Source organism: Ammospiza nelsoni, chromosome 10, assembly GCF_027579445.1.
Source record: "Ammospiza nelsoni isolate bAmmNel1 chromosome 10, bAmmNel1.pri, whole genome shotgun sequence".
In the NCBI taxonomy this organism is placed as follows: domain Eukaryota; kingdom Metazoa; phylum Chordata; class Aves; order Passeriformes; family Passerellidae; genus Ammospiza; species Ammospiza nelsoni.
The window spans coordinates 21,978,344-21,993,709 of record NC_080642.1 but is presented as its reverse complement, the minus strand read 5'-3'; the positions used below and the strand labels follow the sequence as shown (position 1 = coordinate 21,993,709).

At 39.6% G+C, this 15,366-nt stretch overlaps 1 protein-coding gene across 4 annotated transcripts in view; it reads right to left on the bottom strand.

Moving 5' to 3' along the window:
* Nucleotides 1-15,162, bottom strand: part of UGGT1 (UDP-glucose glycoprotein glucosyltransferase 1) — a 40,577-nt gene extending 25,415 nt beyond the window's left edge. For 3 of the 4 annotated variants that reach the window (XM_059478979.1, XM_059478981.1, XM_059478983.1), the window contains exons 1-14: nucleotides 12,853-12,954; nucleotides 12,578-12,713; nucleotides 10,769-10,851; nucleotides 10,096-10,226; nucleotides 9,179-9,291; nucleotides 7,812-7,986; nucleotides 6,419-6,515; nucleotides 5,742-5,820; nucleotides 5,444-5,544; nucleotides 4,564-4,663; nucleotides 3,404-3,464; nucleotides 1,750-1,841; nucleotides 947-1,097; nucleotides 577-696 (exon numbers count right to left, since the gene is read on the bottom strand). In XM_059478979.1, coding sequence (XP_059334962.1) covers nucleotides 577-696; nucleotides 947-1,097; nucleotides 1,750-1,841; nucleotides 3,404-3,464; nucleotides 4,564-4,663; nucleotides 5,444-5,544; nucleotides 5,742-5,820; nucleotides 6,419-6,515; nucleotides 7,812-7,986; nucleotides 9,179-9,291; nucleotides 10,096-10,226; nucleotides 10,769-10,851; nucleotides 12,578-12,702 — 1,428 coding nt within the window. In that variant the 5' untranslated portion in view covers nucleotides 12,703-12,713; nucleotides 12,853-12,954. Of the gene's footprint in view, nucleotides 1-576; nucleotides 697-946; nucleotides 1,098-1,749; nucleotides 1,842-3,403; nucleotides 3,465-4,563; nucleotides 4,664-5,443; nucleotides 5,545-5,741; nucleotides 5,821-6,418; nucleotides 6,516-7,811; nucleotides 7,987-9,178; nucleotides 9,292-10,095; nucleotides 10,227-10,768; nucleotides 10,852-12,577; nucleotides 12,714-12,852; nucleotides 12,955-15,101 lie in introns of those variants that run through there. The other variant, XM_059478980.1, reaches the window with a different exon arrangement.
* Nucleotides 15,163-15,366: the final 204 nt, after the last annotated feature.

Below are 15,366 nucleotides of genomic sequence, written 5' to 3'. Positions count from 1 at the left end.
CCCACAGCTTCAGATGGTTCAAGTCCCTGTTTTCCCCTAATCAGAGTTCCTGTTTTGCATAGGGCCACTTTGCCACATGACAAGAGTTACAGTGCACAATTTGCAAACTCTTCATCAGATCTAAGTAATTTACCTACAGACTAAAAGGACAGCAGGACTAAGCTGAGGGCTGTGATCATTTGTTCAAGTCTTGGTGCATGAATGCTTTCTAACTGCAACAACTGAAGTTGGTCTTAACTCTGCCAAGAAGACAATATTTAAGATTTCATTAACCAACTTCAGGTATTATCACTAAGTTGAAATACACCAAATTGTTATTTATCAGATGATAATTTTGTCCATTGACAAAACAACACCTGGCATCAATAGATGCCACAGAATCATGCTCAGAAATCTCTGAATCTCAGCCATAACTTACTAATACTAGGAGAACAAAACCTTTTAGAAAAGCACCCTCTCTCTCAAGCTATTTAAGTGACAGGGAATCCAGTGTATACATGAGGTAAGTTGCAAAAGCTGATGTTCCTGCTCTTGACAAAACAAATGCACATTTCATCCAGTCAGATGATTACTTACAAAATTATGGAAGTTTTTTCTGATTTGCCTGATGACACCAGGAAATGTGGGACGCAGCAGTTCCTGCACGCTGGAAGGCCAGGAATTGTATCGACTATCAACTTCCAGATTGTTGATCCACTAAGGAAAAGTAAAGGCATTTAAATAATTTACAGTCCTCCTGCTCTGGTCTGAGACTAAAATATTTTCAAATCAGACACTATATTGAAGAAATAAAGCTTTTAAAAAGTGCTAATTATAACCTTATTATCCTTTTTACTTCACTGCAGTTTCAGAGCTGATTGTGAGACAACGACAAAAGCTCCCCTGACAGTTTAAGAATGCACTGCCCAACAGCAAATCAAGTATTTCTATCAAAACCCAAACTCACTGAAATGGCAGGGCTTCTGATGTCCACAGCATAGTCAGAATCTGATGGCTGGATGTTCAACTTCAGGACATTGTGTAAGGAAACTCCCTCAATTCCCAAGCTGTGCAGGCCTTCCATAACTCGGGCTTCATTGCGGAGCACATCAATCAAGCTGCAAGGAAAAGCAAAATGGGGCTGAATTTTAACCCCACAGCAAATAACTTACCTTAACCTAACAGATGAAAGGTATAAACAAGTCTGTCTGTCCAGACATTACTTCTTATTTATCACCTACTTCTTACCATCCTAAGAAACTTGAGATGACTTAAATCTATTCAAATAATATTGTATAACTAGGAAAAGCAATGTTAAATCAGGATAATTAATCCATTATATACATATATATATACATATGGATTATTCAAACACATCTTGACAAAGGTATAGGGTGGTTTCCAGATGAACAATTTACAGTGGTTTATCCTTTGAGAATCACTCTGCTGTCTTCAGAATAAATCTGTATGCTGACAGGCTGAGAAAACAAAATCTTGCTAGTCACAGCACAGGTCAAAAGAACAGCACAAAGGTCACTCCTCATTCCAATCTTCAAGAGTATTCCACTTTTCACATTAGAATTTTTGTTGGAAATGCACTTTGAATAAGACAGGGAACCATTATTTTCTTTTTACAGTACTTAACAATTAAACCTAGTCTAGACTATGAAGAAGGTTCAAAACTGTCTAAATAACTTTATCATTCATGCACAAGCAAGATGCAAGTTTCTAAGCAGGATGCAATTATTGTGAAAAATAAAACATTCCTACCTAAATATATCCTGAGTGTCTAAGTCAATAAGCAGTCCATTGATGAACAGGGCAGAATCTCCTGGTTGCAATCCTAACGTTCCCTTGAAATACTGAAAAGAAGCAGAGAAAATATCATTAAAGATTTTAATGTTGTTTTTTTTCCAATAAGTCTTGTCTTGCAGTACCAGGCACAAATTTCTATTTAGAGGCATGATGAACACTGAAGGAGAAACATTGTATTTGGATATTTTACAACACTACCATCATGAACACTGTGAGCAAAGCAGAGGAATAATAAGTACCAAGATGAAGTACCAAGTACATGAATAATAAGTACCACATGAAGTACCAATAACAGGAAAGTAGCTTCTGAACAGAAAAGATTTACGTTTTTTATTAAATTTGTAAGGCTCTCAAAGAAAAGCAGAGTGTTAAATTGTATCTTTCTGTTGATAGTTACATAGTAAACTCTAATGTAATAGTAGCAGTGAACTTAACTATCAAATAATACCCACACGAAGGGAGTCGTGCAAAGAACAGCTCTGAAGGGCACAGTGAGATAGAAGTCTGGTCTGGATGCAGCAGCCCAGGGATCCTCTGAATAAAAATGAATCCACAAAATCATGGGTGTATTTGTGGACCAGAGTCTGATCTAACACACAGCAGAAAAAGCTAACCAGGTAGTTTTAGCATGGACTTACATTCTATACTTTGTTCCTTCCAGAACCACATGGGACAAGAGTGTCAAACCCCATCCCTTCTCCTCTGATTTTATCACTATTGAACAACAAAGCATTTCTTTCTCAGAATAGGAACCTCAGGGAATAAGTAGCTCTGCATTTACTACTAGACTCCCCAAACAGATTTCTAAACAATATGTGTGTACTGAACATACAATGTCTTTTTTTCTGATAAAACCAAATGAGACTGAAATGTGTGAACAGGGCACTGTAGCTCAAACAGCAAATGCTGCTGTTTGACTTTTTTCACTACTATCCTAAACTTTTGTTTTGTTCTCTATCCAGACCACACTACCTGGCATATTTTAGTTGCACAAATTCCTGTACAAAAGCCTGTACAAAATTCCCAGGTAGCTGTTGGTTTTTTCAGTGCTTTGCTAATGCCAAGGACACAGCTGAGCTGTCTGAAACACTTCTGCAAATACAGAGCCTACTCAGTGACCTCCAGAGGCCCCTCATGACCTGGGGAGTTTTATGATTCTGTTTCAAAGCACATCTAGATTTAGCTGGTTAATTTTATCCCTTCACTAAGCAACAACATTGAAACCATTTCCTCCACACAGAATGAATCAGTCTAAAGCCATGGCAGGTTCTGAATTTATTCTGTGATTTCCTAGTGATCACTGATGTAGACAGATATCTAAATATCATCTCAAACTGGATAAGGAGAACTAATTTTCTTCTGCATTGTTAAAACTGTAGGAAGATGCTTAATATAGCTGCTTTTCAAGCAATAAATTTCTAACCAGAGTAGTATTTTCCTATTTGAGCAAAAAAGTTTAATAATGCTCCTCATCCATGTTTGAAAATCCACCACTTCTTCACTTCCCAGATGCATACTATGAAATTTTGTGTGAAAACACTGGGTCATTATCTTGAGCAACATGTAAACCAGAGTGCAAAGGCACTGTGTTACTTTTTGGACACGTTACCTTTTGGTTCTCTTCAATTTCTGCTCTGAGTTCCGAAGACACAACTGTTTTTGTTATGGCTCTGCAAAAATAAAAACATCATGCTATGAATCCTCTTTCTGTTTATCTACTGGATAGATATTTACTTATCTACCTATTATACCTTACATATTAAGATAATTAACCTTCTAGTATAAAGGGGTGCAGCAAGAAGCAGTTGCACTTGGTGACACCATAAATAGTAGGATGCAGCATTTTTCTTACACTGTATAATCCAGCAGTACAAAAATGTTAACCACATGCCAACTCTCACAGTCTAATTTCACATTAACCATAATAAAAGTGTGCAGCTGCCAAAAATGTAAAGATGGAGGCTGACAAGAGAAAATAGGGGATTTCACTGATCATGGTGGGTTCCCATTCCTTTCCTTACTTTGGATGCAGTGGTTGCATCATCAGAGTGGGTGAGTACAGCCCACAGATCAGCCTGGAAACACAGTGAGATGCAATGCCTGCCTTCAGAAGCTCTAAATAACAACTTAACATCATGTAATGGGAAATAAGATCAGAAATCAGTTTATTTTTACATTCATCTCAGGTATATCTCCCACCTACTCAAAAAGGTTCTGTAGTATCATCTTCACAATCCAGGCAATGGAATTTTTCAAGAGAAATATATCTCTAAACTGGCTGGCCATGCCAGGTCATATTGAGTTTTTTAACTGATTTGAATGTGCTAAAGACAGGCACTGACAAAGTGCAAAAACCAGTGGAATTGCACATCAGCCTCTGACATGAGACTGACTGGGTTGTTTGGCAATGTGGACCCCAGAAGAAGAGTGGGACCCTGTAAACAGATAAATGTTAAGGTCATTAAACAGAAAACCCAGCCAATAAATTCTTGATGACTTCATGTAATAGGTTTCGATGCATTTCACAATAAAATAGCATGGGCAATTCTGGAAAATTTTCCACCAGTCCACATCAGCTGCCATCCAAGAAAAACACCATGAAATCCTCTTTGTAACAGTAGGCTGAAGAACTTCTCAGCATAAACATTCCCCAGTGTTTGCTTCCAGCTAAATGAAAGTCAGAGTTAACCCAACCAATGCTGCTTGTCTCAGGTCCTGCTCAGGAAAAGGAGAGTAATAAAATTTGCTAGGAGTCAAAATTAAAGTTACCTGGCCTTTGTAGGAAAGTTCTGACTAAGATCTTTCATGACCATCAGGGCATCCACAGGGGGAGCAGTCAAAATGCGAGCAGCAGTTTGAAAACTCAGATCTTAGAAATGAAAAAAAAGAGGTCAATAATTCAAAACTGAAAACAAGGCAATGCAGAGACATCTTAAGTTCATCTTGCAACTTTTTTGCATGTTACCTAATGAAATTCACTTTTTATCTGCACCTACAGATACTTTTAAATTCATTTTCTTTATATTCAACTTGTATGTGTTGCCTTGGAGCAAGTAACCCTCTCAGGTTGTTTAGGTGAGTCCAGACCAACCCTCTTTGTTTGGCTGAGCTGGGAGGATCTGCCCTTCCACTGATACTGGTAGATTCCCCATGGCTACAGCATACATTCAGCTCTTTGAATTAATCTTTTTGAGAGGATGAAAACTTTTTTCATAGGCTTTTATAGATGTTTTAAGGGAATGAGGTCAGAGCAGCATGTAACTGATTTTGAAATACAGTTTTCCTCTGGTCTTGAGAAATCTCAAGATTTCACATCAGAAGTGTGATCATGGAAAGAAACTTTGCATTCCTTTCCTTTCTGCATTCAGCAGACCATACAAGCAGTCAGTTTAAGAGCAAGTAGCTTACTGTACTTCACAATACAAAAAGCCATCCTCATGTCAGAAGTCCTGTGAAACAATGCCAAAAGCTATTTCAACAGGAAAAGGTACTTTAAAAACCAAGTATTTTCCAAGTGAGACAATGCAGGAATTTACATTCAAACTGTTAACTGTACATAGCCACTAACAACCTCAATAGTGTAGAACACCAGAAAACACATTTACATTGAGTTTTTTAGACCATAACTGAAAGCCTTTATCCAGATTACCTTGGAGCTGCCACACTTTCAGAGGTGCCATTTCGTTGGTACTTTCCACGAGGTGTTTTCTAAGCTCTTTCAGCTCTTCTGACAAGTCAGGATACAGCTGCCTGAAAGGATACAAGGGTCAAACAACTCCTGTGGTTTCCTGTAAGAAAGTCTGCTGCTAATTTAAAGAAACTACCACATTAAAAAATATGCTGCTATCATATACAGAAAACTCAGACATGTAAAAAATAATAATAAAGCAAAAGATCAGCATTTCTGCAAAAGTTTTTTTATATGATAAAGTCCAACTGTGTTTTACCTTAGTTTTCCAAACAGAAATCCTTGCACTTCATCAATAGGGTCATTTTCATCTATGACTGTAGCATTCACATCTGTGCCTATAAACACACAGAGAACACCACTAGCACCAAGCCATTAACAAACAGAAAAGCAGGAGAATCTGGGGTTTGTATGTGTATGTAAAGAAAAAGCACAGACACAGATTACACCATTAAAATAGTTTTGGCAGGTGCATGGGAGTTTGTAGAACAGAGATCACTGCTCCATAAAAGCAGTAAAAGCAAAGAAAACATGCAGAATTCTGAGAATTTTGTCTTCCCCCAATTAAAAAAAAAAAATTTAAAAACCAAAAAAACAAAAGTGAGGAACAGGGAACACAGTCTGCTCTGAAGATGGATAGGTTAAGGCAAATTAAAGTCAAGAAATTTCCTTTACAGCTGCAGAGTAGCTGGTAAAAAATGAGTTGCATTAATAGTGCCCTTACTAAGATCTAGTCCATGGCTATGACTCCAGGATTGCACAAATGTGGAAGTGCCATGGCAAAGATCTGTTTCATAAGGAACATGCTCTCAAAAGGGATTTCAGAGCTAAGGAAAGAAAAATATCTGCAATTCAGACATTCATAGCAAAATGAGTATAAAATTACCTTGGCAAAATTAAAATGTTCACATTAAAATACTTGAAATAAAAATTCACCTTTCACCTGGGTATCATCCTTGGCCTTATATTCTGTACTTTTAATAGCCAGTTCTACACCATAGCCAGAGAGGTAGACCTTCTCCTTGCTGGGATTCTGTAAGGAAAAGCCAACAGTGTGATATTGCCATCTTTGTTTGATCCAAAAAAGAAAAACTACCACTTCCCAAAGCTGAGAAATCTCAGTCTGGGATTTCAGACATTATGGGTAGAGAGAAACAAACACTGTGAGTGGCTCTGCAGTAGCATACTCTAATAATTTTATTTCCTACTGCTTTTCAACACACTTCTTGAAGTTCAGCAAGCAAAAATTATCTCTGTGAACCAAAAAAACATCAATATCCACAGAGTAAAGAGGAACACAAAACAATGTTTTCAGGATTCAGTGTGTGAGCAAAGCAGAGGGAGACAGAGTCCTATCATCAAATCAGGTAGAGGGTGGAAAGGAACTTCAGCCTTAAGTTCAAAATGAAACATTCACTGAAGAGCTACCACAGAGAATGGCTAGGAATAAAATAATGACAAAAGAGTGGTGCATAATTAGTTCTGCCTTTAATGAGAGAAGCATGACCACTTTCTAAAAGTATTTTGAAGTATATAACACATAACAGTACCAAGATCTAAAGTGCAATACACTGAATTTTGAATGTATTCCTCCCAATACTGACAAACAACTACTTCCTGTTCTAAAAGGGAAGTAGTGTATGCAATGCATGACTTTATTTTATTAATAGTACAAGTAATATTAGAAATTAAGGAGCTGATGCCTTTATTTTTTTTTTTTTTAATTCAAGCCTGACTGCTACACTGCAGGTTTTGGCAATACTTAGTAATATTCAAGCAACAAATCAAAGAACTCCAGCTCTTCATACCTTTTGAAATGTTGTTTTAAATACTAATCCACTGGCTATGCACAATTTACTGGAGGAAGATGGAAACCAGGACAAACTGCACTAGAAATGTTAAGTGGTTCTGTAAAAAAATTACTACAGAAACAATGTCTTTCTTTTGAAAATTGTACCTAAATGTTAATCCTTACTTTTTATACCAAGTGACTAAGTGGCCTGATTGTGTAAGATTTGACTACTTCCTATGTTCTAATATGGGTAGAGAAACACTTCTTTTTACACTAAAGTCTCTAATTAATCTGGAATTTAGGTCTGGATTTATGAAATCAAACAATCTTACTTAAACAATCAGGAGATGTAAAATATTCTGTATTCCTCAGGTACATGCAATAAAAAATAAAACTTAGAGTATTCCAAGTAAATTAACAATGAGAGTAGGCAAATGTCAATGTAAAGGGAACAAACCTGGGTCAGTTTTCTTTTTGAAAACCCAGGCCAGTTCCTCAATTTCAAATTCCTCTGTTACAATGCACAAATATACTCACAGCAATGTAGTGTCTGAGCACATAAGTGATTTCTCCAGCCTCAGCCTTTGCAACAAGCCTCCTGTGCTGTCTGTAGAACCCCTCTGAGCCAATCTCTGCATAAAGTATGACCACAGGGCTTTCAGGGTTTGCTGCTGGGTACTTGTGGTCCCCCTTGAACAAAAATGGCTTTGGCCTTAGAGGGAACAGTGAAGAGTCACAGTGTGAGTCACAGCATTTCCTCACTCAATGCAAAATGAACTTTTTTCCCTGTTTATTCATTTTCCTGAATACATATGTTGAGCTATTCCTACATATTATATCAAGGCTGGCAGCACTTTGTGCACATTGACAAAAGCTTTGTGAAAAATGAACATATGAAAAGAAACAAGTGACTAAGAGCTCTTTTGAATCGAATATGATCCTAATTTTAAAAATGAACAACTTCCCTTAGATTTCCAATTAACTTTCTCTCCCCACAGTGATTCATAAATTCTGCATGAAAAATTAAAAAGGCTGATAGAACAGATGTGCCAATGGCACAAATTCATTTCAACCTGGTCCTTGGCTTAGTATTCAAACAAAAAAGTGAATGAAAAGTCTATTTTCAGCTCCTTTGTTTACATTTTGTCCAAAGTGCAATAAATACTTAAAGTATTCCCAGTAAGTCAGAAGAACAGCATGTGAGCTATAGATGCCATATGCCTGCACATTGACAAAAAATTCTTTATTCTCAAAAGAACCAAATAACCAAGATCACAAAACTTGTATTGAAAACAAAAATGTTTTCATATTATGAAATGTAAGGATTTGTGTTGGTTTTGGTTTATTACTTGTTTGGGGTTTTTTAATAAAAAGTATTATATTTTATACCTTCCTTTTGTTATTAGCAGTTACAATCAAGTTTTGTTCTTGTAGAGAAATCTGAATTTTAAATATATAGTGTGGTAATGGTTTTCTTTGTCAATGCTGAGAAAAGTATACTGTGCATGCTTTCAGCCATTCACAAAACAATTTGTTACATTAATCTCATTTGAATATGCAGCCCAGCTCCTATTTTCCCTGCACACTGAAGGTTTTACACACTTCTGAGAATTCCTACTGTCCTTCAACAGTTCCCAGCTACTTCCAGAATTTGTTTCCAAATTTTCCTGTGCACATTCGTCTTCCTAGCAGAATTATCAAAGAGCAAGGGATAAGAAAACCATCATTGCAATTTGAATTAACACCAAATAAGACATTGCCACTCCAGTGCCAACAATGGATAGGAGAAATCAACACTGAAGAACACAGAAATAAAAAGTTTATTACAACCTCTTCACAGCAGTAAGTCTAAAGTTAGGTTAAATTTGAAGGGCTAATCCAGTAATAGGAAATTAAACAAATACCTGTCTGAAGCTGCCTGTAAAAGGTTTCCAAGAGAGTCAAATTCACAAGTTTTCTCCCCATGCACAACAAAAAACAGGGTACAGCCCTCTGGTGGAGATTCATCTGCTGCTATCTGTATAAAACATTTATAATAATGTAGGTTAAATGTTTGCCCTTAGAACAATCAAAAATTTTAACAGTGTAGCTGTGCAGCAAACAGTATTATTTCCTATACTCCAAACTAATACTTCTTCCTTGTTTATGACATAATTGCAAGATGGAGATTTAAGCCTTTACTTATTTTTCAGTCTGTTACAATTAACTGTAAGGTTAGTTGCAGGTACAGAAAGCAAGGCTTGCAATTTTAGGGGTTTTGGTTGAAGGGGTTTTTTTGTCTTAGACATCACAAAAATCTGTATTTGTTAAATATCAAACAACAAAATGAATCCACGTGAACAAGGAAGATGTTTCACAGTATTACTTAAATAAAGCACATTCTAATGTGAGACAATTTCCAAAGAATTAAAAAAGAACAGAGAACACAATGAACTCTAATTTATGAGTTCTAATCACTCTATATATATATATATATATATATATACATATATATGGATTACTATCTACAAGTCAGTTCAGCCGAGCAACAGGAACAGCAGCAGCATCCCAAGTACCAATGGAGCCACAGAGATGGTCCTCACAAAAATCTTTGCACCAATTCTTAGTGTAGCAGGCAAAAGGTATGCAGGCATGTCAAAATGCCAGTTCTTTAGTCTATTCTAGACAAAAATTCAGCACCTCATGAAATTTGTATACACATCACTCTGTAGCTCAAGTGTACAGAGCAGTGAATCAGTTTAGGTTTTTTATATCTCAAATGTCTCCTTCCTGAGCCTTGGTACAATGCTCTGCACCTCACCTGAGCATTTCCTGTACCAACCTGTTGGAAAGCTTGAACTGCTGCAGAGTAGGAGCGTAAAGACAAGGAAAATTTCAACAAATTCTGCTGCAAAGGTGACAGAGTCTGGCAGGCCACTTTCAGCATTTCCTGGTAAGAAGAATAATCACTACCTGCAAAATCAAAGTACAAGCAGTTATCTTTCTATCTCATAGTCTCATTGAAGAGGGGCTTCTCATCCCAGTGTGATTTATACCAACAAAAGCCCATTACATGAATTCTGAGTTTGCACATGACCATTCCTTCTCTAATTTCATTACAGCCAATTCTACAGGATGAGAGTGAACTTGAACAGAGATCCAGGAGAGTTCACCTGAATTCATTTTTGAGGATGCAAACATGGGCAGGGGAGGAGGGAAACAGTTTAGAGCTCCCAATTAATTTTGGCTGACAAATAGGAACACAGAGAAAAGGCTTTTAAAATATTTCATGCTTCGTGTTGAAAAAGAATCTGGCAAGCAAAATGTTTCAGACTCATCCACTACAGCTTTCGTCAAATGGATATCCAAAAGCCTTGAGTACATTACAGCAAAAAATATTACTGAAATAAGTATTTTACAGAAGTCAAATGAGGATTAACATGATGGAAGACAGAACACTGTGGTATATTTTTCAACTATCAGTCAGCATTGAGAAAAAAACTATAAAATCTTACCATCATGCTCAGCTCTCTTAATATTCTCACTGGCTTCAACAAAGTTCCAGAATTTTTCTTGACCTTCTTCTGATAAAAATTCACTAAGTAGGATGAGAAGAGTGAGTTAGATCTACAAATTTTCTTCAAGTTACAAATCTGACACCTTGTGATGCTTTACAGAAAGTTAGCACCTACCACCTATATCAGCAAACTGTGTTACTAGGAAAAGTACTGCAGGACAGCTAAAAACAAACCCAAACAAATAATCACTGCAGACCAGGACAGACACAGAGCACATGCAAGCAGCTTGTGATCCTTTCAATGTCACTAACAGGCAGCAGGGTCCATCCTGGCAGCTCTCCTCCCTAATGCATTTCTTTGGAATCTCTCTTTTATGAGAAACACACATTGTACATGAGGCAAATTGTAATTATGAGCTTTGGTAGGCTTTGATGGAGGTTTTCTGTTGGCTTGTTCTTGAAGAAGTAAAAGGAGAAGTCACAGCTTCAAACCATGTTATAATTCCCATATCTGAAGCACGTAATGGGCAGGTATACAAGGCTAGATAATGAAATTCATCCTCTGAACATTGCTAAGCACAAACACTGTATCACATCCACGCTTGTAACATACTTGCTATGCTCAAGGATGCTACAACAGCAGGTTTGGAGCCTGCTCAGTGCCACAGTAACTGTGTGCCCCAATCCAAGGGTAAGTGCTGCTGGAACACCTGGGTACAAACTGCAGGGCTGGGCTAAGTGCAGTGACCAGCAGGAGGGATTTCTTTTACACTGCAGTGCTGCATCATGCTGCAGTTCATCCCAGGTGAACCATCCTGCCCTACCCAAAGCCTCTGGCTACAATGGATCAAGACTTTGGCATGTTATTTTGATTATTTGCTTACTGCTCTACACTCTCTTAGGTTGAGTTTTTCCCCAGCAGTGTCTCAGGGTATCTAAATCCTGGCATTAAAACCTGTGCTTTGCATTTTACTACTCAAGGAACTTTCAGGCTTCAGCTTCTCCAGAGAAGGTTACAGAAAAGTAACTTCACCTAGGAGACACCTGTCCTCTGAATGAGAGCCATGCTCATGTGAATGAAACCCAGCAATGCTCAACTATTTTCATGTGAAACAATCTGCAGTAAAACAGACAAAATTCCACATTTGGCAATACCCTTAAGTGATACAAAATTAAGCACACATTAACTTGAAATTCTAAAAGTCCTACTGACATCTCTAAACTAAAACATGACAAAATTAAACAATGAGGGATTTCAAAAGAGACAGCATTTTGCTTTCTTTTTACACAACATCTTAAAAATAAAGTCTTTAACACCATAGAAGAAATGTTCCCAGGGTAACTTGCACGATCTTTAACAAAGGAATTGACTTTAATCAATGCAAAACTCAATGAACAAAGTAAAACTCAAGTTTTACCAAGCTAAATAGACACAAGCAGCAGATGTGTATCAAAAGCTACAACACTGAAGTAAAAGACATTCAGCTGCAGAATCTTACAAGACCTTGCTGAACTCTCTATCTAATGCTTTGAGTAAAACTTCATAAGGCAAAAAATACCAACTATGTAATTGTTTATGGTTATTCATATTTGTTCTAATGCAAAATGAAAGAATTTACCACACAGAAAAATTACTGTCTCCCCTAAAATCCTCCTCCCATCTCCCCATGCACAGCAGGGATCACATTCCCATGTTATTACTGTTGGTAGTGACCAGAAACCAAAGTGCCACATAACAAAGAGAACTTTACTTTATCCTCTAAGCATATTCTGATTTGACAATGAAAAAAAGTCACAAAGCACCTACCTTGTTTCAAGGAGCAAAGGAGTTGAAGACCACTTTGTAGTCAGAGATGTTGTCACAGCCTTAGAATCTGCTTGTACAAGTGAAGAGCTGAAGCAGACTCCAAGAACTGCAATAAGTATTCCCATTTTATAGGACACTGAAAATGATGAAGGAAAATAATAAGTTTTGCATTGCCTCTTCTTATAAATACAGGATCTCAAATATATTGAGAGGTATGTTAAGACTTTTAAAACTGCATTTAATGCAATATATTAATGAGATGATCATCCTCTCACCTGATCTTGTGAGGGCTTACAAACTCACAAACTTGAAGAGAGGCAAGGAATTTACAAATTCACTCCTGAGATGCAACTAAACCTAAATCAATTCCAGTTTCCTCTGTGTTTATGCTTTCAAATAAGCTTGCTTCTGTTCCAGGACACCAACACCACATACTTCTTGTTTTAAGAGGTATTACAAACTGCACACATTTCAGACTGGGGGAGAAAACAACCCACTGTTCATATTATGGGAAGTAAAATCACACTTTGTGTCAGCACAGATCCAGCAGCTGCGGACTAATCCAGGCAAGGGTGAGGAACCCCAGTCAGCCCTTTAGGTTTTTGGGGAATGAAGAAACAAGTATTTCCTGGCTGCACTAAGCACCACCAAATTTAAAAGCTGAAAAATGAGTGAAATCACACAAACAGACTCAAATGATACAACCTACTGCAAGTGACCAAAAAAAACATATTATCCCATTTCTTTATTGTCCTTCACTTTGTGTATTTTCAAGACTTTGTATTCTCTGGCCTATACCCCAAAATAAAGCCAAGGGGAATTTCCTTGCCCACAACTCTTAAGCCTATGGAAGACCTGAATTCTTCTGTTGGCTTTCCATTACAGTCTCCAAAAGTTTAAGCTTTTTTTGCCCCTCTCTGACTATAGTATATTTATATTTACTACACCCCCAATATGCACTCAAGTACTCTTTCATTTCTTTATCTTTGTTTCCCTGGATAACTCATTTTCCATGTCCCCCCTGCACCTGAAAAAACATCCTGCTGCAATTCTACATATATCACACCCAACAAGCTGCCAGGATCTAACTTCTGTCTCTTTTTTTATTACCATCTCAATGTAAAGAATATGGTTATAAATCTGTAGCTCTAAGCTACCTGTATATATACATAAATAAATGAACCAAATCCTCCTCTCTTTAAAAGTTTACACCCCTCCAGACAAATGCTTCCCAACAACAACTCAGGCATTGTTCTTTCTCTGGGAATAAAACCAGAAATTCCTGCTGTGATCTCCAAAGAGCACACGACATTTGCTTTATGCCACACCTGGGAAGCAGACAGATGGCATCACAGAATGGGCACAGCCATCACTCCCTGTGTGCAGAGGGGGAAGCTCAGCCAATATTTGTGGAGTGAAACACTGGCCAAGTGCAAGCAAAAACCACAGTTCACAGCTCCTCCCAGAGATGGGTCCTTCTTATTCTCTGAAAATCACACACTGGAGTTTGGAATAGGTAAATGAATATACCCAACAGCACTCTCATGGCTAAAGCTCCTATGCTGCTCTCTTGTGCCAGCCTTCCTGCTCTGGGAAAAACTGAATTATAAGCCTTTTTCTGCATGAAACAGGCAAAAAACCAAATGACACATTTGTCACCTGACACAGTTTAGCCAACTGAAAATCTGCAGATTAGAAATATCTACAAGCCCTCCATAATAACAGCCATAAAACAAAGGAATGGCCGATATCTCAAGGAAAAAATACACCACGGAAGAAGAGGAAAGAGGCACAGGAATGAACAAAAGTGACACAAGGAGATCCAGCTCTGTGCCAGGTAACAAAGCAAAACCCAATCTGAATTACAACACCGCAAAGCAGTGTAAATATTTTTCCTCCTTATTTTTCTTCCAATTACTCCCTTTAAAACACTCCGGGCAGCTTGCACATCCAGCCTTGGGGGAAGGAATAACGCAGCCCACATTGACATCAGTGGGGTCAGTCTGGTGCCAGGCGGGTGAAGGGCAAAGGGAAGCGGGAGCGAGGGGCAAGCCCTGCAGCAGGCACGGCTCTGGGGCACCGGGACCGAGCCGGTGCACGGCAGAGATCCCCGATATCAGCGGGCACCGATCGCACCGGGGGAGCACGTCCTGTAAAGGGCTCCCACTGACACCAAACCACGGCGATTTAACCGCGACTAGAAATCAGCCACTGAAGCGCTGAGCAGCCAGGGCTCAAAACACGCATTAAACTCGGCCCGTCAGGGTGTTAATGGTGCAGGGCATTAAACCCGAGCGCAGCCTCCGCCGCTCCCCGGTCCCGCTGACCGACCGACCGACCGACCGACCCCCGCGGGGCGCGGAGGCCGCTCGAGGGACCCCGCCGGTGTCGGTCCCTCCGCAGGACCCGCCCCGACCGCCCGCTGCCCCCCAGGCCGCCGCTGCCGCCGCCCGCCGCGGGCCCGCCCCGCCACCGCCACCGCCGCCTCTCCCTCAGGGCCCCGCCGGTGCCCGCGGTACCGCACCTGCGAGCGGCCGCGCGCCCGCCCGGCTCCCGCCGCCCGCGCCGCTTCCGCTTCCGCTCCGAGCCGGCGGCGCCGCGCAGTGACGGGGCCGGGGCAGAGGCCGGGGCTGCCCGCAGCCGAGTCCAGAGCAGTGACGGGACCGGGGCAGAGGCCGGGGCCGCCCGCAGCCCGAGTCCAGGGCAGTGACGGGGCCGGGGCAGAGGCCGGGGCCGCCCGCGGCCCCAGCCCGGAGCAGGGCCGTGCCCACAGCAGCGGCTGTGCCCGC